Source organism: Nelusetta ayraudi, unplaced genomic scaffold (assembly GCF_046127955.1).
Source record: "Nelusetta ayraudi isolate G7.1 ecotype Tasmania unplaced genomic scaffold, CSIRO-AGI_Nayr_v1 ptg000060l, whole genome shotgun sequence".
Taxonomy (NCBI): Eukaryota; Metazoa; Chordata; class Actinopteri; order Tetraodontiformes; family Monacanthidae; genus Nelusetta; species Nelusetta ayraudi.
Window position 1 is genome coordinate 638,363 of NW_027466110.1, and position 27,622 is coordinate 665,984.

General features: G+C 50.6%; 1 protein-coding gene across 2 annotated transcripts; it reads left to right on the forward strand.

The window, feature by feature from the left end:
- Positions 1-964: 964 nt before the first annotated feature.
- On the forward strand, positions 965-27,508 carry gsk3ba (glycogen synthase kinase 3 beta, genome duplicate a). 2 transcript variants are annotated; one of them, XM_076039705.1, is made up of 10 exons: positions 965-2,056; positions 8,710-8,903; positions 15,455-15,538; positions 19,334-19,444; positions 21,114-21,244; positions 22,220-22,326; positions 22,753-22,850; positions 23,190-23,297; positions 25,204-25,390; positions 26,091-27,508. In XM_076039705.1, the coding sequence occupies exons 1-10, from the start codon at positions 1,969-1,971 to the stop codon at positions 26,258-26,260; spliced, it is 1,278 nt and encodes a 425-aa protein (XP_075895820.1). In that variant the 5' UTR covers positions 965-1,968; the 3' UTR covers positions 26,261-27,508. The 2 variants fall into 2 exon arrangements, with proteins under 2 accessions (XP_075895820.1, XP_075895821.1); XM_076039706.1 differs by having other exon boundaries at positions 966-2,056; positions 23,190-23,285.
- The last annotated feature ends 114 nt before the right edge of the window (positions 27,509-27,622 follow it).

The following is a 27,622-nucleotide window of genomic DNA, read 5'->3' on the forward strand; positions in this document are numbered from 1 at the left end:
GAAGCTGCCTGGGAGAAATTCCCTTTGATAGGGAGCATTCCAGAGTATAAATAAACCTAACAAAAGACCGAATACGAGCCTCACTGTCCCATCCCTCGCCGCAAAAAGGGACTAGCGTAGAAAGACTATGTATGCACTGCAGACCTATTGCAGATTTTAGGAGACAAAGTAATGCTTGAATACTTGTTACAAAATAGAAAAACTAACAGGAGATAAATGATAATTAAAAAAAAAAGACTTCATGTCATCACTAACCCAACACAAAAACTGTGTATTACACTTGTGGTTGGAAAAATATATTCATTTTCTTTCCTTTTTTTTTTTTAATCTAAGAGGCTCTTGATGGCACTAAGGAAAGCAAATGATAGCTTTATTAGGCTGCAGTCCATTATGTATATTTAATCTAGAAACGATTCATTGATAACAGCTTTATTACTGGGATATCACTGGGAAACCAGTTGTTTGAGGCAAGCTATAAAATAGAATTATTATGACAGCCAGGCAGGCGTGCGTTTGCAGTATCTGCTCTTTCCCTATCACGATTACTAAGCGCTTTGACAGTAGTTAAACGGATGTGCCACGGGACCGAGTGACGTCTACGATAAGTGTGGAAGGGGAGATGTGACTAACATAGCAACAGTGCTGCATGACCACCGGTGCTCCGAGACAGCTGGGTCCATTCGAAACTGACAGCAGGGCTTCGAAGCCTGATTGGCTCAAAGGCTTTTCAATCAAAACAGGCACCCGCCCACTGTCCCATGTCGCTGCATGGGTGGGTGGGTGGGGGGGAAGCCTTTGAAGTCGAGCGGGCGGTGCTAAGGAAATTATGCCATGTGGTGCTCAAAAGTGGCGCTCTCATTGGTCCACACGGAACGGTCGACGCCCATTTCCGAAGGATACCCGCTGTGATTGGCTAAATTAGCCACCCCAGATTCGTCGTGTGCGCGTTCACAGCTCTCCCATTCTCTCTTTCGGGTTACGTCGGCAGCGTGAACCTCCTCCCAAAGACTGCCGAGCAATCCCTGTAAGCCTTTACGGAAACGACGCAGAAAACGTGCGCAGCGACAAAGACAGCGAGCCCGAAACCTATGGGGAAGGAATAAAAAAAGAAATTCAGTATCGTCGCACTCTACCTACGGACCAACCGTTTTTCCGGCCGTCGGGAGATCGTAGCACAGGGCGCTTCGATTCAGGACACAGTTTTCACGGCGACAAAGGCGGATTTTTTTGGACTCGGCGCGGAGCCACACTAGTCGCCGGAGAAAAACCCGTGGCAACTGGCAGATTTTTCCGTTGGACGATCTGTAGGCTAGGGTATAGCGAGGGAGCCGCCATGGCAGTCGGATCAGCGAGCCTCCACATCGGGATATGAGAAGGCACTGCATGCGTCCCGGATTGACAGGAAAACGCCGCATTTGCTGCTGATCCACACCCGGATCGACGTTGTGAACGGCCGAGCGGCCCCCATTCTCCGTCCGGGCGAAAGTCACTCCGCGTTCGGAGAGAAATCACAATTGGTTTTTAACCGGGGGGTGGGGGGCCCACAGGGAGAGGCCAGATTCATGACTATTTTAGTTGGAGACGTGTCTGCAAAGGCCCGCTGAAGGGAGAGAGGAAGAGTGGGGGAAAGAAAAAACAAAACAAAACCAAACAACTGGGACAAGTAAGGAATAAAATAATGTTGTGATCGGCCTCCGGTTGAGGTTATCACGGCAAGTTGATTCGGGTGAAACGACACTCGAGGCGAGGAATCCGGGAGGAGGGATATAAAGTCACCGCTTTTCCAGGCTGCCTTGCCCCTTGTAAATATCGCGCTACCCATTCGCTTGTCATCGCCTTTGGATGAGAAGGTTCGGCGGCGAGGAGTCTAGCAGTCCCGCCGTGTAAGAAGCCACCGAGTCTCGCACCCAACCACCACCGCCACCACCCCAGGCGAGATTGACAGCGGTCGGGATCGTCGGGATCATCATGTCGGGGCGGCCCCGGACAACATCCTTCGCGGAGAGCTGCAAGCCAGTGCCGCAGCCCTCGGCGTTCGGTAGCATGAAAGTGAGCAGTAAGTACCCACCGCCGTCTCCCTCCGAGACCCCCATACCTACCTACTACCTACCCGCCTTCACCTGCACGCACCGCGGACGCCTCGCAAGCTAACCGGCGCTAAAATGTGCGTTAAAAAAAAAAAAAAGCAGCGTGACATTAGCGCGTAACTTTTTATTTTAGCGCTGTCATGCACTGAAATAGGACGTGTCACAGGCTGAGATTTGGCTCCTTTGCTGCTTTGGCGGACGCAGCTCACTTTGCTCCCCACCCCGGGACCGGTCAGCCTGACCGGGATTAGCAGGCCGCGCCGGGCAGGGCCGGGCCACTGGGTGGAGGTAGTGGAGGAAGAGGAGGAGAGGGGGGGGGGGGGGGGGTGGAAAGGTGGTGCTGGCACCGGTCCAGGTCATCAGCCAAGCCCCTCTCCCCTCCTTTTTTCTACAACTGCAATTCCGGTGTAAAATACGGATCAATTGAACGGGAATGCAGATTAGATGTGGCGGCCCCCCGGGTTCGCTACATTACGTAGCAGCGAGCGTATGGCTGCGTTTTTTTTTTTTTTTTTTTTTAAAGCGATAAGGGGGTCGGTGTGTTACGCAACATTCGCAGCGGAAGGTGCGTCCGCGAGGCTTTCCGAACCCCGTCGTGATTCGGGAGAGGGCTGCAGCTCGTTTTTGCACAGGTCCTTGTTAAAAATAAATAAATAACCGGACGTTGGCCGAGAATCCCGTTCACGAAGTGGCCCAGTGGCATTGTGCCCGAAGCCACTTCCAGAGCGACTGACTGGAGCACATGCGAGTGTCTAGTAGGCCTCTAGTGAAGGCAACGTTGGCCCGTATTCTGGTTTCTCCCCCCCTCTATCTCCCGTATAATCCCTGCTGCTAACTCAGGGCACATCACTTTTACTCACCTTGCCACTCTTTGCTTTATAGTAGTCTCGATTGAAATTTAAATGCCAGCTGTGTAAGATTTAGTTGCATCTATAGGTGAGACGGCACACTGCACGCAGCGTCGACGCCTGTTTTTCTGAAGTCCCACGTTTTCTCACACCGGCTGTGGTGTCTGGCCGAAATCAAGGAATCTTGAGCTGATCTACATTCAATGTGGCTGCCTTCTTCAGAGTTGACCAGCTATTGATTGTGAGATCGCATGCTTATTCTAAGCCAATGACAATATGCGGGTTTTTGTGGACTGACTATAAACGTACAAATGCTTTTTTTTTTTAAATTAGTTTTTATCTGAGTAGATTCCCTTTAAATGTCACAAAGTTGCTAAATGATACAGGTAATTGTATTATTCTTGGACAGATACCCCACTGATGGAACAACTTTAAGACGCGGAGCGAAATCTGTAGGTGTGTGCAGAAATACACTCCTGTTTGAGGCCGTATTCAGTGCTGCATGGCTGCAGCATGATTATGATGTATGTTAGTGGGGTGAGGCCTGAGGCTGAGTCTCTCCTCTGGACATTGGTGCTGGAAACCACTTAGAATACTGGGACACACACACACCAGTACACTCCCATCCCCAAATCTAATTCTCGTCTTGCCCTAGTTTTGCCGCAAAGCGTCGGTGCCCTCGCGGCACCGTCCGTCCGTAATTGTTGCATTGCTGCTGAAGGGAAATGCAGTGCAGCTGAAAAGGGAACGTGCCGGTCAAGACTGGGTAGCAGCAGCAGCAGATGCAGCAGATACAAAGTTATCCATGTTTTTTACTCAAATTTCTCAGCCCCTGAAGTCATTTTTCTTCAGGAGGCTGATGTGCTGTGTCGGTCCGTGGTTAAAAGCTGGTGAAGGAGGAGATCGAATGATTAGTTGTGAAAATAATTAGTTTTCTTCCCTGTGCACTTGTCCTCTGTGATCATGAGTCAATACTCGACTGAAATGATCTCTCCAGATGTGTTTTGCATTGGTATTTGGAGAATGCAGCGGAAGTCGAGAAGTTGGCTAAACTTGAGGAAAAGTTGACATATATTTTTTTCCGAGCACGAGTTGACTGCCTGTTCCCCAGCGGCTCTTTTTGCCTGCTGTCAACTGCTCAGAAATATTATACCATGAGCTTTGCAGAGTCGATTGCAACATACCTGCACTCTGGTATTGAGATTATTGAAGGCAGGACAGTGAGCAGGTGAAATAGTATTTTGTTATTTGTACTCTTGTAGCTCAGAAATTTGCCACGTTCCACCATCAGGTCTATTCATTAGCGTGTGGCACGCTGCAGTTTAAATTCATCAATATATTAATTTTCAATCATTTCTTTCTCGTGAGATGAATCTTGCGTACCAGGCTGCTTCGTGCAACAAAAAAACGGCAAAACACCCCTCTGATTTTTTTCCCCCTTTGCAATCAGCATACTTCTAACTTGTGACTTAGTGGTCATTTTGCAGACAACCGTTAAACCGCGTATAGTCCCTATTTAATTGGCATTAAACACTGCACAGTGAGTGTTTTCCTAATGTTGTGCAGCCATAGAAGTAACATGATGGTAAAGTCATGGAGAGGCTAATTTGCCGTCTCAAACAGGGGTTTCCCCTTTTTGTCACATTGCACGCTGCGGGGAAAGAGGCGAATTAATTAGTAACATATTAGCTGTATCTTTGCTGCAGCACCTTACTTCATTAAGATTTTTAACCGTCGCATATTTTGGGGGGCAATTATGTTTGTGTCCAGTTTAGTTCAGGTGAGAGAGTTGCACAAATCAATTTTTATTCAAGGTGAAAAGTTGACAGTTTTCCTTTGCCTCAAATGTGATTGGGCTGAATTAATATACGGCAAACATTATGATGTGACACACACACACACTGGTTTTGTTTTTGGGGTGAAGCAGCTGGCCTTAAACAACACTGGCCCTGTTTAGCATTTCAAACCGCCATCTCGCTCCTCTTTTATCCCCCTTTCATTTTCTACCTCCCGCTCGCATTTCGCAAATGATGATGGGAACAAAACAAACTAATTAGTCTTATTCCGAATGAACAAAAAGGACTTGCAGACCACATAAGACCCCTAAGAATCAGTCAGCGGTCTCTGGGCACTGCACGGTCCTTGCATGCGGCCTGATGGAACCATGTTCTCATCCTAGACTCCACCTCCTCTCCATCTCCATCATCTTAATGTCAGCAGTGCACTTGGAAATTGGAAGATTTTAAGAGCGAATCACATTCAAAGAGAAATACTATTAATGTCTCTAAGGTTTTAGTCACAAGCTATAAAGAGCCCTAAATACTTGTGACGGTATTAAACGTGTATGATTTGATTGTTACGCCCGAGACAAGAAAAAGGCTCTTAAAACAGCCGTGGGTTAAAAAGAAATTATGACCATAAAACAAGAAAAGATGGAAGTTATGAGAGAAAGCCACTGCTCTGTCTGACTGATTTTGTCACAGAAAATCCTGTAAAGAAGTCTAAGTGTTGGAACTAGATTTTTATAAGGGCGTCTCTGTAGCTGAATAGAGCTTGTCTTATTAATTGGCTGGCCAATCAATTTTGCTGTCACTAAAATCAGGGCCAGTGCGTTCTGTCTCGTAAATTAGGCCATAACAACAGCCCTAGAGACCCACAACTCCCCCGCTGACAGACATTTGAGGAGGTCAGACATGGTCTTGAACCCCCGGATCGCCCTGTCTGCGAGGTCACAGCCCAAGCCCAGAAGCGCAGCATCAGTTCGGCTCACGGTCGCCACCATTAAAGTAGCGCAAAATGGGACCGCCGCCTACATTTGGACGTCGTCACGGTATTCTCACCGGCCACTCTATTAGGCACACCTTGCCTAATACCACCTTGTAGGTTGGAGACGTACCAGTCCTTTGACATCAGCAAGGCGTTTCCCTCCACACGGCTGCCGCCCACTGGATATTTTCTCTTTCTGGCCACTGTCCTCTGTGAAACCCCGGAGACGGTTGTGATCCCAGTCGATCAGTTTGTGAACCACTCGACAACAACCACGTCACTTCCAATCTTTCTTCCTCCGTCCTGACGTTGGCTTTGAACTTCACCGCAGCCACGTGCCTGAATGCCGTTGAGCAGCAGCCAAGTGATTGGCTGATTGGCCGATTGGCCATTTGTGTTAACATGCGATTAAAAATTTTACCCAGCAAAGTGGCTGGTGAGTAGACACCAGAGCCATGCATTGACTGTGGCTTTTTGCCATCATGCAGCAGAGCAACCTTTATACATCACCAGGACCTGCACAGTGTGATGGGAGTGCCAAGTAAAGGTCAAAATCAAAAAAGGGGAAAACTAAGATATAAAGACTGTGATTCGTCGCTAAAAACCTGCAGTGTTGTAATTTCTGCATCAACAGCAGGCGCTTCCATTAACCTCCGAAATGTGAATAGGAAGCAGCCCTAATGGAAATGTCACTTTGGGCTCCCGCACATTTAAAAATAAAAATGGATTGCGCGCTAATGTGGTATCTTAGGTGATCGGAAAAAGGCACGCGTTCAAAGCCGCGATGGAAACACTTCAGTCGCATTTACAGGTCACATGACTGACGTACACAAAATGGATTTTTTTTTTTGGGGGGGGGGGAGTAACTAGAAATCAAAACGTCAGTCACTCTGCCGTGTTGGATTTCAAACGGTAGAGGAGCGCCGTCATGCATCATGACGACAGCGAGCGCAGCTATTGCGCCGCAAATAAACCTGGCAAAATCCGGGAAGGTCCGCCCCCGCGCTTCTCGGAATGACTTCACGCCAGAGGAGAAAACACCTTTTGCGCGGCGTAACGTCGCTCCGTGGAAAGGCAGTCGCTCCCCAGCTGCGTCTTTGACATGTTGGAAAAAAAAAGAAAAATAATCGCAAATCTGCAACGGAGGCCCGTCGAGTGCTGCACCTCCACCCTGACAGTCCTCCAGTGGAGCTCGGTGATGCAAGTTTTTCCTCAGCAACGCCTTCCGCTTACGTCATGAAGTCGATGTTTAACTCGGCGGACGTGGTAGTGGCCCATTCAACTTTCTCCTTGTCCGGGTGTGGGAACGATGGGAGTTTCCATTCTGACAAACCCCAGTTGTGTATTTTACAGTTGTCGTCGTTCCTTTCCCGCCGCGTTCACGCGTATCGGCCCGCGACCTCAACTGGCCCGATGACCTCATTCCGCTATTGACGCTCGCGTTTGGGAGCGCGCGGCGCTTGATTGTGATTCGTCCGCGTAATTGCAATGATGCGAGTGGCTGATTGACAACGCCGCTGCGAGCACGCACGCGTCGGACTGACGCTCGCCGCCACATTCTTCTCTTGTACCAATCTGCACTGACTGTATGTGTGATTAAAGGGGTTTTGTAGGCTGCGTGATTAGTCAGCAAATGACCCGCCTTCATATCAGCCCATTTAAAAAAAACACAGAGGTCTATTAAGGTCTAATCAAACCTCCGGGGGTCGACCCTTTTTTTTTCTCCCCGAGTCGTACAGTCGGTCTCGTCGACATTTGTGCGAGCAGATTTTTTCTCACGGTTTGAGGAAGTGCAGAGGCGTCGAAGAAGTGGCCCTGCTGGAATATGTAGGCAGACTCTTTCCTCTCTCTCTCTCTGTCTCTCTCACTCTCTCTCACTTGAAAAGCCTATTTCTGTTGTAACGGATTCTGTCGGCAGTTTCTCTTTCCAGGCTCGGTCCGCTTTAACCCACTTTCCTTTGATCGAATTTAGTCTTTAGTTTTGGTAATTGGACCACTCACCGGTCAGTGGACACATTGAAAAAGAAGCCAGCAACACCCAAGCACAAATTAGTGTTTTTTTTTTTTTTTTTTTTTTTTTTGGAAGAATTTGAGCCATGCTGGGCTCATGAATAATTTATCATTTTGTTGCTTGCGACGCTCCGGTTGGGCCGCTCGGCCTCCAACGCCTCACGCGGGCAGCAAAGTTTCTATTTAAACCCCCCCCCCAAAAAAAGCACCATAATCCAGAATAGTCACGGCCATTAAGTAGCACTAATCCGGCCATCAACGCGATTTTTGCACCCACTGCTGTTGACAAATGGGTGGGGCTAAAATTAGACGGGTCTGCCAGACGTGCGGGTTCTCTGGGCTTCGCGGGTCTTCGGGCCTCGCGGGAACACGGCAGTGAGACGGAGACGCGGCGCAAAAAGCGCTCAGAAGGAGCGAAGTTTGTTTTTCTTCTCGTGCTAAAAATGTTTTTTAGACGGCCGACTCGAGTGTTGAGTGATTAAAAGATTAAGGTGCGACACATGAGGGTCAACATTTAGTTTCCGCGGCCCAGCAGTGCTTCATTAATCTCCGCCCGGCTCACAGACTTTTGTATTTTGTATGTACTTTTTACAAACTGATAAATCCCCCTTTTTTAGTTGTTTATTCTTTAAATACTGCGCACTGTAGACGACCTGTGCTGCTCGCCGCTTACCAGCCAAAACGACACGTTTGCTTTCTAAAACAAAATTTATCTGAACCGCTCAGACGGGTTTCTCGGCAGCGCAGGAATCTCTGAGGGACTCCGTCGCGCCGTCCCTTGATATTAAACGGCATATCCACCAGCTCAGGGCAGACTTGATTAACTGCCGGCGACGCTGCAGCAACTGGGTCAAACTGGTTTGCGGAGTGCAGAAGGAGGTCACGCGGTCGCGTTTTGAGAAATTTTCCGAAAGGTTCCCTCCACCCACGCCCTCAGCTCAGCTGCTTCACCTCGATTGTGGAGCGTTTGTTACATTCCTTCTCTTCCCTCTCTTCAGGGGATAAAGACGGCAGCAAGGTAACGACAGTGGTGGCCACCCCCGGCCAGGGGCCCGACCGGCCGCAGGAGGTCAGCTACACGGACACCAAAGTCATCGGCAACGGCTCCTTCGGCGTCGTCTACCAGGCCAAGCTGTGCGACTCCGGCGAGCTGGTGGCCATCAAGAAGGTGCTTCAGGACAAAAGGTTCAAGGTGAGACACTGGCCGCTGCCGATCCCTCGCCAGAAACGGGCCTCGGCGGGACACTCGCCGTCCAAACGTCGTGGCAGGAAGCGGCGGTGGCGGTTGTGAGGGCGCCATTGTTGCGTTGGAATCCCGCTGGTGCGCGTCACTCACGTCGCGCGCTTGCAGATAGCGGATGTGAGGCCGGCGAGCCTGCGACTCACCGAGTCGACCGCACGTCACTGTTGTTGTTCCTCCAGCCCAGGGGTGGGCAACCTTTCCGACTGGTGGGGCCACGGTGGGTTCTAAAATGTGACAGCGGGGCCGGAGCAGCGGCAGATGGATGGACCCACCTCATTGGAGAAAATGATGTATCATGCCATATGTATAAAACACGTCAAAGCATTAATGTCAAAGCATTGCAACAAAACATCTGTCTTTGAAGCCTCTTGGTATTTGGCTCTTTATTGAAATTACTCCTAAAACACTGAAACAATGGAGGAAATACAGCTATATGACTTACTTCCTATCAATATCATTCCTTCAGCGGGCCAGATTAAAAAGCTTAACGGGCCGCACATTGCCCCCGGGCCGTAGTTTGCCCACGCCTGCTCCAGTCGGTTGATGTCGTGGGTCCCTGAGGTTTTGGATGCATTGTTTTTTATCAGCGGCTCTTTTCCTAACGAGGTACAAGAGACACTTGGCACGGACACAAAGCCTCCAGGAAGTGAGAATTAGAACCTCGATGACGATAAGAAGAATTCGAGTGTCGTTAGTCTGAGGATGGTTTCTCCAAATAAAAAGGATCTAACTGGGAGGATTATTTCTCCGTTCCCAGCGGTTTCCGTCTCTCTTTTCCTCTGAGCGAGATGTAGATCTTTTCCTTTTTCCAAAAACGTTTGCCAGTTGGAGAAGAGCGGTCGAGAAAAAGCGATGCGCACGGCCTCATTGATCCCATCTGCACATTCTTTGCTTCGCTGCGACCATGTGACACATGCCTCTGGCACACGGGCAGCGGCGATGATGCAACAGCATGTGCGGCCGTAACGTTTTCCACATGCGCGCTGGAAAACGTGCAGCCCGGGCCGCCGTCGCTCCGCTCCTCTGCGAGCTTCCCTTCCGCGCTCGCACGCGGGGCGAGGCGACTATCGGTGGGGGGGGGGGTTCCTCCGAGCTCTCACCGCTTTCCTTTTTTGCGTCTCGAACTCCGGAAACCTCGGCTACGCTCTGTCTCGACGCGAATCAGGAAACCACAGGGCTGAATGTGAACGTGCTGAACAGAGGCCAAGGGTCAAAGGTTAACGTGGGTGCGAGGAGTCCCACTCTGAACGCGTGACACACTTCGCCGTAATGTGGAACATCGGTTGATATCCGTCTGCCCGCTCCTGTGTCAGTGATTCATGATAAGAGAAGCAAGCACGGAGCGCAGAGACTTTGTCTGGTACTTCCTACACTCCACTCCAGCTGCCTGATAAGAACGCACCATGCCAGCAAGTTGACTGGGGAAATGTTTTTTAATCTTCAATCTTCCTTCGAAAGATTGTCTTACCTTTGATCTGCAGTGAGAACTTTGGATTTGATTTTTATCATCATCATTGTCATTTATTTACTTTTCTGTAAAGGATATCGAGGCTTTGTTCCGGGTAGAGGGTTTTGCACTTACTTACCCGTGAAGGACATGAAAATTTGTACCTAGACGGAGAGTTTTGCATCCGTTTGCGACTGTTTGTGGGAGCCCTCCCTTCTGGGAAGATATCCTTGTGACTGTGGACCAAAGGGGAGGAATGGTGCCATTTCTATGGAAGGCTGCTGCTTGGGTGCGGAGCCCTCCTATACCCTCAGCCCGCTTTTAATCCAGCAATTATGTCTGGCATTTATTTGACTGTAGATGACCCTGTCTGATGTTTACGCTCTATGCATGTCCTTTAAGTTATTTGTTGTTTTGCATCTATGCAGAAAGACCGGTCCAAAGTTCTGCAGCTTGACAGATGTCACCTGCAATGAGCGAAAAAAGAAACTCAGCTTGCAATAGAAACTAAGGTCGTTCAGAGGTCGTTGAGAGTTTTTGTTGTGCCGAGGCGAACCGGTTGCTGGTGCGCCCACCATTCCACACATTTCTCAGTTGCACTAATCTCGCCGAAACATTTCGCCGCTTTGTACTTTGGCCACCATGACTTCATTTCCAGCACGTCCCCGACCGACGTGTCTCCGTGCAGGCGTCTTTAGAGCAGACGCTCATCTCGGAGGATATTTTTTTTTTCTCGCTCTTGGTTTCGCTGCTTCAGTTTCTGTTCTGTCACATTAGAGTTGGGACTTCTCACCTGACAGCTGAGAATGTAGCATCACGTCCCTCCACCCACACACACACACACACACACACACGGCAAACATAGCCTGCATTTTGCTAACCTGTTACTGTATTTTAAAACTACTGTATTTTTTCTATTTCCATTTTGATCAGGTGTGGATCCGTAAATTGCATTTTTTTTCTCTTTTTTTTGGCGCTGCTCGGCGCGGGCACGTCTAGCTGGGTAATCGCCGAAACGGGGCTCGGGTTTTAATGGCGCGTTTGATGGATGTTTTGGGCCGCGCCGATGCATTATGGGTAAGGTCTTTCTCCCATTAGAGGGATCACATATCAGGCTGCTGGAGAATGGCTGCTTAATGGGTTGCTCTCGCACGCGCAGCGTGCGGCGGCGGCAGTCGGAGCTCGGACGCCGCCGTTCCACCGCAGCGGCGACGGCCAGGGGAAGCCAGTTGAAGCTCCACCGGATATGTGTGACGTGCATGGACAGTGGAAACCAGGGGTGTCAAACTCAAGCATACAGTGAGGTCAACATTTAGAAAGTCTCTGGCTAACATTAGCCGCGTTTCCATTGCCCTCAGGATTGTGCAAAACCAAGACGGGACGAGATTGTACAGAGAATTGCGTGCCGCGAGAATTACGAGAATTCTCGCATGACGAGATTTGCCGAGAATTACGGCTTATGTGCTTCACACCATTCAATGGAAGCACCTGCAAATTGCAGTTCGCGCATTTTTGAAAATATATATTTAAGTTTTGCGACACACTGTAATGGAAACACAGCTCCATACATTTAAAAATAAAATAAGTACAACAAACCAATTTAAGAAATAATATCCTTCAGTGAACGTCCTGTCCTGATTGAGCAGAGCATTCTGGGATTTGTAGTATTAGCGGTACATGTGCTGTTTAATGCCAGTGGGCCAGCTCTAGCAGTGATTTTGTATTGCCTCACGGGCCGTATATAATAACACTGCAGGGCCCAAATTTGGCCCGCGGGCCACATTTTGACACCTGTGGTTCAGACGAATCACAAATGCAGGTTTTTTTTCCTTTGTCTCGGGCTCACTGAGCTGGTTTGACGTTTTGTTTTATTTAATTTTATTCAACTGCTCACAAACTGGGATGGTGTTTGAAGATTCCTCCACCTCCCACCTGCCATGTAACTGTAACTAAATCCTTAAACTGCAGTGAAAGCCGGCGCCGCCGCCAGTTAGCGTTAGCGCGTGTCCTGTCGTGTGGGCGGAGTGCATTTGCGCGATACTGCTAATCGTTTTTTGGAACCTGGACGCAGCACGGCGAAGGTCCAGCGGCATCTCTCCCCCACACTAGCGCGCGCACACACACACACACACACACACACACACACACACACACACACACACACACACACACACAGTCTCTCTTTCTCTGCTGGCTGGACTGCTGACACACTGAAGGATGACAGGTCAGCAGGCAGGACTGCAGTATAAGTGGAGCTGAGCACGGTGCTTTTATTTTTTTTCTTTCCCTGAACAGACGGTCTGCTCCTCCTCCATATGGTAGCATCTTTTTCCACACAAACAAAAAGACTTGCGCACACACACACACACACACACACACACACACACACACACACACACACACACACACACCTTTCCCACTAAGCCCATGCAAGAAGACGAGGACATTGCCTGCAGTGCGCGATGGCTTAATAGCCAGTCTGCTGTGATGTCGCTTTATGATGTGGGGGTTGCGCGTGCACGTGTGTGTATGTGCACATGTGTGCGCGCGCGTGTTGCTAGTTTTGCGTGGGATGGGGAGAAAAAAACCGTAGGAGAGGGCGGACAACTGTGGGAAGCATTTGCGCTGTTTGCCCGGGGAGTCGTGCACGCCGAGCTGTTGAGCCCGACTAATGAGCAGATCTGCTTTTAGGTGGTGGTGGTGGTGGTGGTGGGGGGTGGGGGGGCGGCGGCGACAGCTTCTGCTGCTAAGTGAAAAGCCGGACGGCGGAACTGGATTCAACCCTCGTAAAAGCGGCGGCACGGAGAAAAAAAACACCAGACAAAACCCCTTCGCTGAGGAATTTTGTGCCGCACATCGCAAACGAACGGACCAAACTCTGGCTCGAGGCCTCCGGAGGGCCGCCGACACCGGGCACGTGTTGCTGCGGCGGCGGCGGTGCAGCCAGCTGCAGCCAGCCTGCGGTAGAGAACGGCCTTTACTGTCGCTCCTTCCTGTCTTCTAATGAGGAAATGTCGTCCAGTCATGATTAAAAAAGACAAACAAAACAAAAAAACGTCGCAGCTGCCGCCATTGTTTACGAGCTCGCTGCAGGTTCCTGTGTTTGTCGCAGCTGAAGTCGCTGCTCGTAGCCGCAGCCTGGTTCTCCTCGAAGGTTGCGTGTGGAAATGAAACGGAGGTCATGTGACCGCGATGCCTTCCAGCTCGCCGCCTTTCCTCGTTTGGGATGCTTTGAAGTGCTTCCACGTGTCACTAGTTGCACGTACGCCCCCTCCTCACCAGTTTTCCTCCTACTATTCAATCCAAGGACGCCGGGGCTGATGGGAAATGTAGTTCTCACTCCCCTCTGCGGCTCTAACACAATGCTATTTTGTCCAGAAGGCCCATCATCTCCTGGCCGCGCAACACGCAGGTCACGCTGGCCGAAAACCAACCAGGACGGAGCTTTTCAAGCTGGACCTGTGAGCCTTCGGTTCGGTTTCAGCCTCAGTTTCAGCCTCAGTTTCAGATTCAGGTTCAGATTCAGATTCAGATTCAGATTCAGAAGGGTGAGAAAGATGCAGCTTCCTGTAGCAGCAGCCAGCCGGAGGCTGACCCATCACCACAGCCAGCCGTCCAGCCGTCCAGCCGGTAGCACTGTTATTCTTGGGTGCTTTCGCTCGCTGCGTCAGCTCACCTCAATTTCCCTCTTTTGGTGGAAGGAAAATGTTGTTTCGCTGTACGTCTCCCTTGACGGCTCCGACCCGACCCTGGGAACTCACGATGAGTTTTGAACCTCTCTTTTCTTAAACAGAAGATAATTTATTATCTACTATCTTGCTAATTAATGCTCCAACGTGCAATATAATAAAGGTATCTATCTGCAAGCCATTTGTTCGGCTAGGAAACTACCCAGCCGGCTGATAATTGTGGGCTGTGAGCCCACAATTCATTTTGAGTGAATTATTATTTACAGGTTTAAACTTTCCAAAAATGTCAACCAGATAATGAGTTTCCTGCTTTCAGAAATGGATCGCCTGTTACCCTGAATTAAAAAAAAGCTAAATGTTAGCATTCTAGCTTACATGTGTGACGGCCCTGAGGCCTTTGGGGTTGCCTGTCTGTCGGTGTCTGTGTGGTCCAGATACTCATTTCCGATCGCATAATTACAAGCAGGAAGCTGAAAAGCAACTTTAGTCGGCAGCTGGATCGCTTCAAACTCTAAAAATCGAGCACATCCGTCGTGACGGCATCCCGCACGCAGCGTTTTGAACGTTCTTCAGTGAGTTTCCATGCCTTCTGTCTCGGGTGACAACAACAAGCGACCCCCTCCGAGCTGCAAGGAAACAGTTTTCTCTGGGCTCTTCACCACGTGGATGCCACTTGGAGATGCATCCAGGAGAGCTTTCACACCAACTGGTCCCAAAATGGGTTATTTATTCATTTATTTATTTTGACTCTTTGTGTTTGTCGCCTTTGAAGGCAACAGGAAACGGTTTTCCATCCACGTTCCGGCTCGCTGGAGTCGGACTTCTGAGAGACTGTAGTGTTGTGTTGTTCTTTTGCTTTTCTGGAGGCTGGCATTCCTTTATTGCCTGCGCGTCTAATTCCATTACGTGTTTATCTGTGAGTTCGCTGCTGCGCTCGGAGCTCGTGGCGGTGACACGACTGTTGACTCTCCCTCCCTCTCTTCCCTCCCCTCTGCCACCGGAGTCGCTGAGTCACGCATGTTTTCCTGATCGAAGCATCGCTGCTGCTGCTGCTACTGCTGCTGCTGCTGCTGCACAGCTACCAGCAGAGGTTCCAAGTGTGTTTTTTCTGCGAGTCCAAAGAGTTCTTTTTTTTTAGTTTATAAGTGACAGAAGAAGGATGGATGGATGCATTTATGTATCTATTTTTGCTGTCTTTTTTTCTTTCTGTGTGTGAAAGTCGAGCGACACCTCTCAAAACTTCGCTATACTTGCATAATGACAAATATCTCGAATCTTTAGCCCACTGACCGTGAATCCCGAACGCAACACCAACCGCCTCTTTTTTTTTTCTCTCTCTCTCTCTCCTCCTGTTTGTCTTCCAGAACCGCGAGCTGCAGATCATGAGAAAGTTGGACCACTGCAACATCGTGCGCCTGCGCTACTTCTTCTACTCCAGCGGAGACAAGGTCAGTCCGCGGCTGCTTGGCTCCCTCGGCGGGGACGAGCCGTGCTGTTAAATGTGTCCCGGTGCAATACAGGAGGTGGACGTGGAGAGTTTCTCAAAAAGGAAACGATGATGGAGGCGGGGGGGGGCTTTTTTAAAAACCCCATGCAGAGAAACTCGAGGGGGGTGAGAAAAAAAAAAGCAAGTGACATTTCGGTAGCTTGAAAGTGAAAAATAAAAAGATGTGAAATCGGTTTTCCGCATTAAATTTCGCACCGTTCAGTCAGGCAGCCATCTTCAAAGCGGGCGGTTGGGGGCCCCGGAGGGTTGTGAGGGTCCCGAGAGGACGGAGTCCCACGGTGAGAGGAGGAGGTGTCACCACCGTGCTCCTATTCTCCTCCTCACAGCCTTAATGGACACTCGCAGCGCTCATTCACTGCGCACTCTGAAGGGAAGGGGAGGTTGATGTCTTTATGTCTAAGAGTAGAAGTGCCATTTTTATTCCATTTCCATCCAAGAAGGTCTCATGTAGTGCAGAATTACTTTCTTTTTATTTAGATTCTCAAATCCAGCGGCGCAGCTTTAAGCCCTGAAATAAAAAGAAGCTCTAGATAGATCCAGAAAACCACGCATTTAGCCCGGTGTTTACAGCCTCCTGCAAACATGTTTGCACAGGAGAGAAACACAAGGCGGCTGGCTGCGAGGGAGGTGCCGCACCTGGCTGAGGGTGTCTGCAAGCTCCGGGTGCCCCCTGTGACATCACAACAGGCCGAGTTCGAGCCTGGAAAGTGGAGCAGAGTTGAACTTTTCTCTCTGCCCTTTTCTTCTTGGTTCCGTCGGCGCTACGTGAGAAACGAGGTCACGTCGCCGACGAATGGGCACAAATATAGATTGATCGCCGCCCCCCACCCCCAACAGCCCCTCCCCCCCACACGGCTGGGCCCTAACCCGTGGTACCGCCGTGCGGAATGCTTCCATGCTGCAAGGCGGCTGAGACGTGGCCTCTAGTTGCCTGAGCAGTGGGTATCGGGTTAATTATAGACTTGGCCCACCCACCCGGTGTGTCCCCACCCCCCACCCCGCCTCCTGCCATGTGCGGCCTGAGCTCTGCGAACAGCGGCTAATTCTTGGTACTCCGACGCGCTCGGCGCCGCCGCTGCCACCGCAGGAGGCTCGCCAAACTTTTTCTTTTTTTTTTTTTTTCTTTTTTTTTTTTTTTTGAGTTTGGCAATCGATCGGCCGCTCTCCTCGACCCTGGACGTCTCTGGACCCGGACCCCCCTCGCCACTTTAGTTTGTCCCAGCAGCCCACACACCCTCCCCTCCCCCTCCGCTCCCCGCCCGCCTCTCTGTCTCATGGCTGCGGGCTAATTCTGGAGACTGGCACCGAGCTGCTGGAGGGATTTACCCCCCACAGAGCCCAGAGGGAGGCGGCAGAGAGGGCCGGAGAAGTAGGCCAGGGGTGGGGGCGTCGCCCGGGCGGGGTCAGGTGAGCCCGCAGGTGTTGGTGAATCAAGTCAGGGGCCGGGGTTGGGGGGGCAGGCAGGCAGGCGTCCCACGTGCAACAGGTAGGTTTACGTAACGGCTGGCAGAGACTCTGTGTCGCCGCCGCCACGACTGTGTTTTTACCCTTTAACCACTTGCATCAGACTGTATAAACACAAGGCCGCTCAGCGTGGGCGGGTCGGCAAACAGCACCTCGACTGAGCGGCCGGGATGATTCAGATGCAGATTTTGGCTCCAATTTGGGCTCCGAACTCGTCTGAATTGCCTGGAATCCACGCTGTCGGCGTCAGGGAGCTGAAAAGGTTGCGACGCTCTGCCCCCCTTTTCCCCGACTTTATGGCTCATCCTGGACTCTTGGAGGAACCCTGTGGGAATCATTAACAGAAACGCTTCACTAGATCTCCAGCAGGCAGCACATTTAGCCCGGTGTTTGCAGCCTCTGGGCCAAAAACACCAGCATCCCGGTGAAACCGAGATGGAAGGGGACAAAACAAAACAAAACAGTGCAGCCGTGAGGGAGGTGCCAGTCCCCTTTGTGACATCACGCAGGGCTGATTTCCAGACCTGGCAGTCTTGCGAGTGAATTAGAAGAAGTTCACTTGCGTGATTTCTGAGGCGTCCCTCCACAGGCTGGAGACGCACGGCATCGCTGGAAAATGTAGCGTGAAACAGAAAACGGAGCCACTGAGGTGAAATTCCGAGGCACCCGACCCCCCGGCACGCGCACCCAAAGGGTCCGTGTGCGGCGCACGCGGCCGTCGGCCCCCTCACCTTGGCCGCTGGCTGGTTCCGCCGCGCATTCGTCGCCGCTCGCACTCGAGGTTTCTCCCCTTTTTATATGGAGTGGCACGCGCGCCACGACAAGTGCTGAGTCACGCGTCTATGTTTGACCGCTCGACCAGGGGGGGGTAAGGGGGGGTGGGCAGGGGGTGCACATGGTGAGGAAACGCGAGTAGGCGTGCTATTACGAGCGCCACTTGTGGAAGCCGGCGTGCGTGACTTGCGGGGAGCTTCTCTCCCCCCCCACCCCCACCCCGAGACGACTGATCGACAGCCCGGCCAGTTGCCGTTCAGGTGCAAGCGGCAAATCAGAAGCAACCACCCCCCCCCCCCAAAAAAAAAAACAAACTCCGCTCCCACCCGGAGCGGAGCGCCGAGCCAATCAGACCATCTGGGGACAAGCCAAGGAAGTGGCTTTGGTAGCGAGGCAGGAAGTGAGTCATCGCCTCGCTGTTGCTAGGCTAAATATAGCCTCAGCGGCGGCGGCAGGGGAAGGGGCGGGCCCTCGCGCCGTCCTCCGGTGTGATCAATGAAGGCCGCGCCAACGGGCGTGCACGTGGAGACGAGCTTGCGAGGGGCTTTTTAGGAAACCTCCGGGTGGGAAGAGGCTGCGCCAGGAGGTCGACCGCGCTGCTCGCTCACAGCCTAATTGATGGCGAGGCGGCAGCGGGCGCAAAGCAGGGTGTTGAGCCGGGAGGTTCGCTACCAGTCAAGCGTTCTGTTTTAATGGTCTTTCTTTCGTTTTCCTGACTATTTACATCGTAGATTATCACTCAAATCATCATAACTATGAATGAACACGTGGAGGATTTATGAAACAACAAACGTGTGAAATAACCCGAACAAGTTTTATATTTTAGATGATGAGCAATTTTTTTCTCACCAACTGTTCTGTCCAAAGATTTGTCTGAACACGTGTCAGTTCCTCCACCCGAGGCTGTGAAAGCGTGATGAATCTCATGACGTGCGATCTACGACATCAGTGTGACTTTTTTTTTTCCTTTTTTTCTTTCTTTCTTTGGGTGAGCTGGGAGGAAACACCCAGTGACTCAGTGACTCAGTGCTCAGAATCAAAGGAAGGAAGTCCTAGCATAATCGGCAGGCCAAAGATACCGGCCGCATCCTCTCGGTGGTCAGCGCACCCCCCCCCCACCCTCCACAACCCCTCGAGTGAAACGTGCCCCCGAGTTGGCCGCCGCAACGCAGGGCCTCGTCTCACCAGGAAATGAGGAAGTGATATCACTGTCTGTGGCCGCAGTCTGTGGCTGACACGCGGCTGTGCATTTCCTGGGGAAGAGTCCCGCACAATGGATCCCCCTGTTTGAACCTGCAGTGGAAAAAATAAAAAACCCGCCAACCTTGCGGTCGACATACAGCTTCTTTTCATTGCTGCTAGCGAGCACATCGCTGCGCTCATACGTGCACGGATTTTCGACTTTTGCTTTGAAGCATTTTGAATTCTGCTTTGCCGAGTGTGTGTGTGTGTGTGTGTGTGTCCGTCAGTTTATGTGTTGTTCTCTTGACTCCAACAGAAAGATGAAGTGTATCTGAACCTGGTGCTGGACTACGTACCTGAGACGGTCTACAGAGTGGCCAGACACTACAGCCGAGCCAAACAGACTCTGCCCATGGTTTATGTCAAGGTACGTACGCCCGGGTGCTGGTCTCCCTTTCTGTGTTGGAAAACGCACAATAAGTGTGCGTCCTCAAACACTTTAGAGAGTTGACGAGCCTCCTAGAACCAGCCTCATCGATAGAGTCCAATGTACCTCCAAAGGGGTTTAGCCTGACCTCTGACTCGTGTAGCTCCGCTTTATTAGCTCCCATTAGTTGCGTTTTCTTTTAGAGTAGACGTCCATGAAATGGTAATTATAAAATCACTTAAATCTGCCTTTAATTTAACGGTATGTAGTAGAGATGCAAATTATTGATTAATTCATTAACGGTTTGTTTCTTGACCTTATCGATCGATTAACGATTAATTGATAAGCTGCAATTTTTCCTCAGAACCCAAATTTCAAATTTAACCCTTAAATAATGTTTTTTATAGTGAACAGTATCTAAAGGTGAATTGCTCTTACCTGCCACTACACTGTTATAGTAATAAAATTAACTACCCGTGTAAAAAAAATTTCAATTAATTACGAGTACTTTTCAGCCCTGTGCAGTTCAGAGAATTGATTTAAATATAAATTCATATGTGTATTCTCTCCAAATCATTTTGAGGTGGAAGAACTTCACAGCGCGTCTTTAAAGGGGGAAATCCCTGACGTTTGATTACGGTGATCATCTGCGACCAATAAAATAATAAAAAAAACTGTAATAATCCATCAGTATTAGTTAGTAGTGCGTCAGCGGTGCGATAAAGAAAAAGAGGAGGGGAAAGAACAAAGCAGCCATGCGCCTTTCAGAGCGACTGCCCTCTTCAAACCCTCTGAGCTTCTAACCGCCGGACTGCCGAGAGTCTCGCTGGAGCCTCTCAGCCTCCCGAAAAGACGCCCAGCGTGCGCTCGTCCATTTTTAGATCCACAATCAAGGATCGCTGAATGAAGGTTACGTCCCTCTTATCGGCTTTCGCCGTTTGCGCCTTAGTGCTCAGGCTCTCGTAAACTTCAGTAGTTGTGGACAAGCAGCCGCCGCGGGACGACCTTTACCCCGAGCTGCGCCGAGTCAAACTCCACCTCAATATCTGCGCCGGGTCAGCTCGAATTCAGACCGACGTCAGCTCCGACTCGCATGGCAAGGAATCGCTTGTAAACGAGCGTCGGGTGCAGGAAACAAATTCCTTCCTGGGGGACTTTTCTCGTGAAGCAAACGTGACGTTAAGAAGCAAAACGCAAAGAAACAAAAATCCCTCTTTTCCACTGAAATGTTTCCCGTCTCGGCAAATAGGAACACGTAGAGAAGAAGCACTTTGCCATCTTTCCCCAACAGTAGGATTACAAACTGGTGCATATGTAGGGGCTCTTGTTTGTCTGACTTGAGATACTCTCAAAAACGCAAATCGTAGTTAATCCGCCCGACCGGCTGCTCCGTTTTGTCCTTCGAGCCGACTCAGCTGCGACTTTTATCTCCTCGTTTTCAGATAAAAACTTGAGTGGAGTTTTATTTGCAGTGGAGTTTTATTCGCTGCGGTTCCCCAGCCTGCTGTATACGTTCTTCTACTGCGTAGTGACCTGTGTGTGTGTGTGTGTGTGTGTGTGTGTGTGTGTGTGTGTGTGTGTGTGTGTGTGTGTGTGTGTGTGTGTGTGTGTGTGTGTGTGTGTGTGTGTGTGTGTGTGTGTGTGTGTGTGTGTGTGTGTGTGTGTGCAGTTGTACATGTACCAGCTGTTCAGGAGCCTGGCCTACATCCACTCGTTTGGGATCTGCCACCGGGACATCAAGCCCCAGAACCTGCTGCTGGACCCCGAGACCGCCGTGCTCAAGCTCTGCGACTTCGGCAGGTGAGACCCCCTGGTTGAGGGTTGTCGGCGCAAAAACCTCCAGGTCCACATCGGCAGCGAGGCCGCACACGACTGTTTCTTGTCAAGCGCGTCGGTACGATGGTCCTGCTGCTGGCTGATCCTGAACAGCGAACCGATTGAACTTGTAATCGCGCCGTTTATGAGCAGGCGTCTGGATTCTGTTGCCCGGTGGCGCTGCGGTAGCCAATGAGAAAGAGCAGCTGGATGCCTTGACAGACAAATGCAGATGAAATAGCATCATGTCTTTGTTAATGTTATGCGTTGTTTCATATATATCACTATAATCATATGATTTGATATATTTTATACTTTGTACAGTTGTGTTTTTTTACGTTAGTATTGTAAAGGCATCTATCTGTACTTGTGGCTTAACAAAAAACATGATGTTCTGTCCTGTCCTGCTCTCTTCTACTCTTTCATATTCTTTCCTGTTCTTTCATTCAGTTCTATTCTATTCCGTTCTATTCGATTCTATTCTACTCAGTTCTATTCCGTTCTATTTGATTCTATTCTACTCAGTTCTATTCCGTTCTATTCGATTCTATTCTACTCAGTTCTATTCCGTTCTATTCTATTCTATTCCGTTCTATTTGATTCTATTCAGTTCTGTTCTATTCTATTCCATCCCATTTTGTTTCACGTTCAACTATTTCAAAAGTGCTTTCCAGCCTCTCGCTGGTTTCTCTGTTGCACTTTTTACATCCTCTGCGTGTGTGTAGCTTCTCAGTGTAGGTCACGTTTACTGTTTACATCCTCTCGTTCACCCTGAGCAGCACGTAAACGTCCCGGCTGTGACCCACTCCACTATCGCCGCGAGTCTGTGTGTTTTTATTTATCCGTTTCTGTACACGTTAAACCTGTTTGCCCGTCCGAGCAGCTGCCAACGCTGACGACTCTGTGCCTTGTGTGTGTGTTTGTGTGTGCGTGTGTGTGTGTGTGTGTGCGTGCGTGCAGCGCCAAGCAGCTGGTCCGCGGGGAGCCCAACGTGTCCTACATCTGCTCCCGCTACTACCGCGCCCCGGAGCTCATCTTCGGAGCCACCGACTACACATCCAGCATAGGTGAGGAGAGACACCAGAGTGTTGGGATGGAGTCCCATCAGAATCAACTGTATTGTCACTGCAACAGGTCACAAGTACTGAGCAGCGAAATGCAGTTAGCATCCAACCAGAAGTTCTGAGCTGTGTGTGTGTGTGTGTGTGTGTGTGTGTGTGTGTGTGTGTGTGTGTGTGTGTGTGTGTGTGTGTGTGTGTGTGTGTGTGTGTGTGTGTGTGTGTGTGTGTGTGTGTGTGTACACATATATATATATATTGTGTGTACATGTATATCTATGGATAGATAGACAAATCGTTGTATTGACAAATTGATAGATAGACAGACAGTGCAAATGAATAAATAACTATTGCTATTAAGTTCTCTCTCTCTCTCACTCTCACTCTCACTCTCTCTCTCTCTCTCTCTCTCTCTCTCTCTCTCTCTCTATCCAGATGTGTGGTCAGCTGGCTGCGTGCTGGCGGAGCTGCTGCTGGGACAGCCCATCTTCCCCGGCGACAGCGGAGTGGATCAGCTGGTGGAAATCATCAAGGTAGCAGCGAGCGGGCGGGCGAGAGAGAGCGGGCGGGCGGGCGGGTGGGTGGGGCGTCCCGCTTCACTCCCAGCCCCCACGTCTTTGTTCCTTCCACCCTCCCAGATCACATCGCGGGTCGTTTTTGTCACCACGCGGAAGTTCTTAGCTTGTTTGATTTTTATCTTCATTTTCCACCGCCGTGGAGCTGAAACTGAGCGCTTACGCTGGATTATCTCCAGTTTGATTCATCACCGCGAGGCTGTTTCGCCACAGTCCCGGACGAACAGCAGCAAAGAGCCCTCGGGGGGTGGGGAAAACTAACCCTGCGGCCTCTCCTGTCGCTCCGCCCCTCTGCAGGTTCTCGGCACCCCGACCCGGGAGCAGATCCGCGAGATGAACCCCAACTACACCGAGTTCAAGTTCCCCCAGATCAAGGCACACCCTTGGACTAAGGTGAGTCAACAGGTACAAGAGCCCTTTTCTTTTTTACTCTACAAGATCCATGTCATGAGTGACCGCCCGCCCGCCTGCCTTCCGTGCTTTTGACGCCGCCACAACACCACGCTGCTCCATCCAGCCTCACCCTCCCTCACCCCCCCGCTCTCAGCTTCTAGTACGGCTGGTCTCAGCTGCTCTCAGCTGCTTCTAGTACGGCTGCTCTCAGCTGCTTCTAGTACGGCTGGTCTCTGCTGCTTCTAGAATGGCTCTCTGCTGCTTCTAGAATGGTTGGTCTCTGCTGCTTCTAGAATGGCTGGTCTCAGCTGCTTCTAGAACGGTTGGTCTGAGCTGCTTCTAGAACGGCTGCTCTCAGCTGCTTCTAGAACGGCTGCTCTCAGCTGCTTCTAGTACGGCTGCTCTCAGCTGCTTCTAGTACGGCTGCTCTCAGCTGCTTCTAGAACGGCTGCTCTCAGCTGCTTCTAGAACGGCTGCTCTCAGCTGCTTCTAGAACGGCTGCTCTCTGCTGCTTCTAGTACGGCTGGTCTCAGCTGCTTCTAGATTTTCTTTTTGTCGCGCTCATCCTGGACGCAGAAACTTCACTCTCTTTGTCTTCTTCATGTTTTTCCGAGCTTAGTTTCTCATACAACATGGCTACTTTCTGTTCTGGCTGCCCTCGCTCCATTTCACGCAGCCTTGAGAATGCACGTGTGGATGTTCTCATACTGTTGATGATGATGACTGGTGGCAAAATGTTGTTGAAAATGTGAATATTGCTCAACACTCTGTCGACGGAGGCTCGGGTTTCCGAGTGATCACTAAAAAAAAAAAACCTTTCTGGAGTTTTGAAGAATTCCTGTCAGTGCGAATGAATTAGCAGGGTGTTAATTGCAAAAAGTAATGCCAAAAAAAAAACAACATTAAATAAAATGTAATCATAGCAAAATGATGAGCATGTTTACACTGCTCATATCCAAGTGCAACCTTCACATTTATGTATTTATTTTTCATGCAAACTGCCCAGCCAGAGGTGGCGCTAGTGCCTGTGAACTGCTTCTTCAGTGTAGCAGCTACGGTGAATACTTTGACTGATAGCATGTTGTTAACGTTACTGCTGAAAAACACTGCAGCGGCTTTATTTCTGGCCATGATAAAATGCCACTAAATTGACGCATTGATTGCAATGAATGGAATTCTCTCACTTGATAATACTCCTGAGCTATACTTGAAAATGCCATATAGTCGATATAGTGTTGAATCAAACAAGGGTTCCCATGGCCCCCCCAAAGGGCAAGATAATTTGATTAATTCATGTATTCATTTGCGTTTTTTTTTCTTAGCTTCTCTCAAATTTTCTGCAACCCCCCCCACCCACCAGGAGGCCCCACTTTGATATAGTAGAACGTGGGTGAAACCTGGGGTGAACTTTTCCTTTTAAGCCTCATTTTTTTTATGTAATATACATTTGATTTGTAGTTTAAATGCAACCCTGTGTGGAAATGTGTTGGATAACGTTTCACCTCCAACATGGCTTTCTTTGCAGTGGGGTGCGGAGGTGACCGGAGGCTCCCATCAGTTGAACCTGTTGGACGAGACGTCCTCCTCCTCCTCCTCCTCCTCGTGCTCTCCGCTTGCTGCACGCTTACAGTCGTGGCAGAAGTAGAACAGCAGGGGAACAGCTGAGGGACATTCTGTCGCTCTTGCCTCACCAGTCCCTCCCACTGACAGATTTATCCAGCAGCGGCAGGTCCTATTTTAGACCTCTCTGGCGCCCTCATGTGGCCGCTCTCTGCTACTACACGTCCGATGTGAAAGATCGCCATGATTCAGAGCTCGAGCGCAGATTAGTGTTAAGATTAGGAAAAGAATTAGGAAGAAACTTGGGAGCAGACTTCACGCCAGTCAGCTGATGTCGGTGTCCGCTTCCGATTGGCAGGTGTTCCGACCGCGCACGCCCCCGGAGGCCATCGCCTTGTGCTCGCGCCTGCTGGAGTACACGCCCACGGCCCGCCTCACCCCGCTGGAGGCCTGCGCGCACTCCTTCTTCGACGAGCTGCGCGACCCCAACGTCAAGCTGCCCAACGGGAGGGAGAAGCCGTCGCTCTTCAACTTCACCACCCAGGGTGCGCCACACACTCCGTTCATTGCGACCGTCATGTGTAGATGTACGGTTGTATACGCACTGGGGCTGTCAGCGTTGATGCATTCATCGCCATTAGTTTCATGCAATCCATAACGCGTTCATTAAAAAATAAAAACTAAATAAAATCCTCTCGGCACCCTTGTTAACCGATGGTGTCGTTAAGACCAGACTTGAAGCGGTGCACACTTCCACGGCCGGCCTGCGCAATTAAAAGCAATTTTCAAAATAAAATACCGTGAATGACAAATTTAATCGTATTTGTGTACGTAATTGCTTTTAGTTTGAGCATTTACCGGATCGTGTTTCGCGTCCGGTGTGAACGACCCCATTGGTTAGCATGGGCGCCGAAAGGAAGCGGTTTGTGCTTCGCGGCGCTTCAGCGTCCAGTGTGAACCGGGCGTTACTAACCCGTAGTCGGCCCCTCTGGCCGATTTCTGGAAAGAAATACTTTACATTATGGTCTGAAAGCTGACTTGAAATGCAAAATAACAAATCATTTTGAACATGCTATTCAAAACGCGATTAATCGCAGTTAACTTTGAAGATTCTGAGATTTAAAAAAAAAAAATATATATATATATATATATAATTGTATATTTATATATACACCTGAAAAAAGAAGCTCCAACGTGTTCTTTCTTTCTTTCTTTCCTCGCTCTCTCTCCCCCCCCCCACTCCAGAGTTGTCCAGTAACCCCTCCCTGGCCTCGATACTCGTGCCCGCCCACGCCCGCAGCCAGGCGGCCGCCTCCACCCCCACCAACACCTCGGCCACCACAGGTCAGGACCACGCCTCGCTGGGCGGCGCAGCAGACCCCCTGAAGGGCACGGCCCACCCCGCCCAGCCCTGAACCTCCAGTCGGCAGCAAGCTAGAACCTGAGAAGACCCCCCCCCCCCTCCTCCTCCTCTCCCCCCTTCTGTTCACCCCCCAAAACCCCCCTTCTTCCTGTCCACAGATGGCGGCAGCACGGGGCGAGGTCCCACCACTGCCGCCGCCGCCAACGCCACCTCCAACTCCACCTCTTGAGCCCCCCCCACCCCCACCCCCGACCCTCGCCCCCCCAACGCAGGGGGTCCGCAGGAGTCGTCCACCGTTCCAAGTACACTGTCAATGCATCCACGAAGCTCATAGCCTGACGACTACGATGACGACGGCCAGAGGACAATGCGTACGACCCCCCCCCCCCCCCCCACCCTGACACCACTTCCTGTCCCCCTCCCCCTCCCCCCCGGGTTCCTCTTGTAGTGCATGGCCTGAGTATGGTTAAGGATCACCGGGTTGAAGGGAGAGGGGGTGTAGGGGGGCTCCTCGCCGTCCTCTTACTCATCACCGCCCACCACCCCAGCAACCGCCCCAGCAACCACCTCACACCTCCCACAACTTCTGCAAACGAGGCTTGAGACTCACACACACACACACACACACATACACACACACACACACCATGCATGTCCACAGCGACATGCGAGGAAGCGGAGAGGCGGGGCCAGAGGGGGGCGCTGGTGGGGAGGGTGTCGGTTGTTTTTAAACGAGCTGTTTTACTCGACTCTGTTTTTATCCACTTTTTTTGTTTCTCCCGGCCAGAGGTCTTTTTTTTTTATTATTGATTTCACCATTTTTCTTTTCTTGTCTTTTTTTTTTTTGATTTCCACGTGTGATTGATGTGACTTGTAATCCGGTCCTGCGTGCTTGTGTAATATATACCTACAATACAAAAGAAAAAAAAGACACACACACACACACACACACACAGTTTATATATTACTTTTCCTTATGTATAAAAAAAAAAAAAAAGGTCTATATAGATTATATGTATATTAACTGGCGGTTGGTTGGGCGGGGAGCTCGTATCCGGGCCGAGCGCCGGCCCAAAGACGATAGCTGCAGGTGGGTCGCTGGGTTGGTGGTCCGAGGCCTCTGGGGGTCCGAGGTGATTGTACAGAGCATCGCCCTGGTTGCTCTCCGTCTCTGTGGGGCAGTCGCAGCGTCTCCACCAACACTTGTCTGTCTTTCTTTCTTTCTTTCTCTCTCCTGCCGACCTCCCCTCCGTCTCCAGCAAGAGTTCACGATGTTGTCCCTTGAATCCCTCGACAAGCCGGCAGCGGCGGCGGCGGTGGTTGCCCCCTCCCACCCCCCACCCCCCACCCCTCACTATCCACCCCTCCTCTCTAGCGCCACTGATTGGCAGTGTGTCGCCTTGCGTCTTTCCCC

Excerpts from the sequence above, each read along its gene's own strand:
- gsk3ba (XM_076039705.1), top strand. The coding sequence starts at position 1,969 with ATGTCGGGGCGGCCCCGGACAACATCCTTCGCGGAGAGCTGCAAGCCA. Across the intron at positions 2,057-8,709 it reads CGGTAGCATGAAAGTGAGCA|GGGATAAAGACGGCAGCAAG; the intron begins GTAAGTACCCAC and ends CCCTCTCTTCAG. Across the intron at positions 25,391-26,090 it reads CTTCAACTTCACCACCCAGG|AGTTGTCCAGTAACCCCTCC; the intron begins GTGCGCCACACA and ends CCCCCACTCCAG.